Below are 2,943 nucleotides of genomic sequence, written 5' to 3'. Positions count from 1 at the left end.
AGTTTACAAATCAGCTTGTGTAGAAGCATATCATCTTGTAAACAAATCTTTCAAACTGTTGTTTGATTTGCCTTGAGGGACCAGTTGGGTCAGTATCCTTGAGAGGGCTAAGACGTGTGTGTCTTAGAGGTTGTTAGTCACTTGCGGGCAACTTGTGCAGTTGTAATATTGTTGAAGATTAGTGGATTAAGTCCTTGAGTATAAGCCAAAATCACCTTGGCGGGTGGACTAGAGTAGCTTGATTTCTATCAAGTGAACTAGGATAAATTCCCTGTCTTTCCTTCTTGCATACTTATCATTATTATTATCATAAGCTCTCTTTAAAAGAATCTAAGTTTTAAAAAGGGGATTATTTTCAAAAGAAATTTTATTTGGTTTAAAACCCAATTCAAACCCCCCTTCTTGTGTTTTTCACACCTTGAATTGGCATCAGAGCTCCGATTCTGATTGATAAAGAGTTTGAATCTTTATCACACACTTAACAGTGTTCAGTATCATTCCAAATTGTGTGAAAAAATATGGCTAACAAGAATAACGTTGTTATTGTTGCTAATGATAACGATAGAGATAAGTACAATGCAAAACCTCCTGTATTCAGTAGAGAAAAGTTTAAATACTGGAAAAACAAGATTGAAAACTATTTTATGGCTTATGACTTTGATCTATGGGATACCGTAGTTGATGGCTACAGTCACCCAGTAGATGAGAGAGTCGTGAAGATGGCTAGAAGCGACATAACAATTGATCAGAAAAAGGCATACAAGAATCACTTCAAAGCAAGATCAATTATGCTATCTGCTATATCTTATAATAAGTATGAGAAGATCACAGACAAAGAGACTGCAAAGTCTATTTTTGATTCTCTTCAGATGAATCATGAAGGCAATGCTCAAGTTAGAGAAACAAAGGCTCTAGCTCTTATCCAGAAATATGAAGCTTTCAAAATGGAAGATGATGACACCATTGAAGAAATGTTCTCAAGATTTCAGACGCTTGCTGCAGGACTCAGAGTTCTGGATAAGGAATATTCTACTACTGATCACGTTAAAAAGATTATCAGAAGTCTGCCAAAGAAATGGAGACCAATGGTAACTGCCTTGATAGTGTCCAAGGATTTGAACAGCACGAGTCTTGAAGAATTAATTAGTTCTTTAAGAAGTCACGAGATTCAGCTTCTGGAAGATGAACCTCAAAGGAAAGCAAAATTTGTGGCTCTAAGGTCAAAATCTGAAAAGACAAAAGCTTCTCAAGCAGAAGAATAAGAATTATAAGAATCCGAAGAAGATTCAGATGGAGATGAGTTTTCTCTAATTTCCAGAAGACTTGGCCAGTTATGGAAAAATAAGATAAACAAATTCAGAAGACCAAGAAGAACAAGAGATATAACTGAATTATCTGGTCTAAGGAAAGCTACTGGAAATGAAGTTACATGTTTTGAATGTAAAGAGCCTGGACACTACATAAATGATTGTCCAAAGCTCAAGAAAGATAAGAAACCCAAGAAGGACTTCAAAGGAAGGAAGGGTCTCATGGAAACATGGGATGACTCAGAATCAGAAGATGAAGCTTCTGATGAGGAACATGCTAACATGGCACTCATGGCCGGTGCAAGTGGTTACGTTTCAGAAAGTGGACAGATAACTGATGATGAGTCCGATTCTGATGACGAAGCAGAGGTAATGGCTTCCCTCTCTCGATCTAAACTTGAATTTTGTTTTTCAGAAGCAATGAAAAGATATCAACTTCTTAAAAGTGATCACAAAATTCTGAAAAGAAAATTTGAAATCACTTCTGAAGCTTTTACTAAGAAGGAGAAACTTATTTATGATTTGAATGAAAAATTACTTACTTTAGAAAAATCAAATCATGCTCTTGTTAGTAAAATTTCAAAGCTAGAAGAAGATATTATCTCTGGCACATCTGTTACTGATGAAGTAATCAGATATGATAGAACTTCTTAGTACTTCTTAGCTAAAAGCATAGATAGAAGCAGGATGGCTTCAATGATCTATGGAGTTAGCAAAAACGGAAGGAAAGGCTTGGGATATTCAGGATCATCAAAACCAATTGATGAAACTCTGTTTGTCAAACCAAAACCTCTTTCTGAACATTTTGTGCCTTCTCGTACTGAACTGGAATGTTCCAAACAAGATAGTTCTGATTTTAATGAATCATAATCACAAACACAGAAGGAAACTTCTAAACCTAAATATCATGCACAAATACCATTTGATTATCTTGTTGCACAAACTTCCAAAGGTACTAGAACCTCTGGAAATGCTAACAAGAAAGGACCCAAAAATGGGTACCTAAGGATAAAGTGATTTATGTGCATATATCCTTGATGGCACCACTAAAACACCAATCATGGTACCTGGACAGTGGATGCTCGCTACACATGACGGGAGAAAGGCATATGTTCCAAGATTTGGAACTTAAGCCTGGTGGAGTTGTCGGTTTCAGAGGTAATCAGAAAGGAAAGATTATTGGCTCTGGAACCGTTGGTAATGACCTCAACAACAAAACGTAGTAGTTGAAAGAAAGAACAAGACCTTACAAGAGATGGCTCGCACCATGATTCAAGAGACTAGAATGGCTAAGCACTTTTGGGCAGAAGCTATAAACACATCTTGTTATGTTCAGAATAGAGTCTCTATAAGGCCTATTTTGAGAAAGACTCCTTATGAATTGTGGAAGAACAGAAAACCCAACATTTCTTATTTTCATCCTTTTGGATGTGTCTGTTTTATGTTAAACACTAAGGAAAGTCTGAGTAAATTCGATTCCAAAGCACACAAGTGTCTGATGTTAGGATATAGTGAGCACTCAAAAGGCTACAGAATCTATAACACAGAATCACAAATTGTGGAAGAATCAATTCACGTCAGATTCGATGATAAGCTTGACTCTAAAAAGTCAAAGCTAGTTGAAAAGCTTGCAGAT

General features: G+C 36.3%; 1 protein-coding gene across 1 annotated transcript; it reads left to right on the top strand.

The window, feature by feature from the left end:
- The first annotated feature begins 518 nt into the window (after nucleotides 1–518).
- On the top strand, nucleotides 519–1,961 carry LOC131614855 (uncharacterized). Its single transcript, XM_058886394.1, has 2 exons — nucleotides 519–1,219; nucleotides 1,319–1,961. Exons 1-2 carry the CDS (start codon nucleotides 519–521, stop codon nucleotides 1,959–1,961), a joined length of 1,344 nt encoding a protein of 447 aa, XP_058742377.1.
- Nucleotides 1,962–2,943: the final 982 nt, after the last annotated feature.

This window comes from Vicia villosa, linkage group LG6, assembly GCF_029867415.1.
Source record: "Vicia villosa cultivar HV-30 ecotype Madison, WI linkage group LG6, Vvil1.0, whole genome shotgun sequence".
In the NCBI taxonomy this organism is placed as follows: Eukaryota; Viridiplantae; Streptophyta; class Magnoliopsida; order Fabales; family Fabaceae; genus Vicia; species Vicia villosa.
The sequence above is the reverse complement of the archived record's forward strand: the minus strand, read 5'-3'. Positions and strand labels throughout refer to the sequence as shown.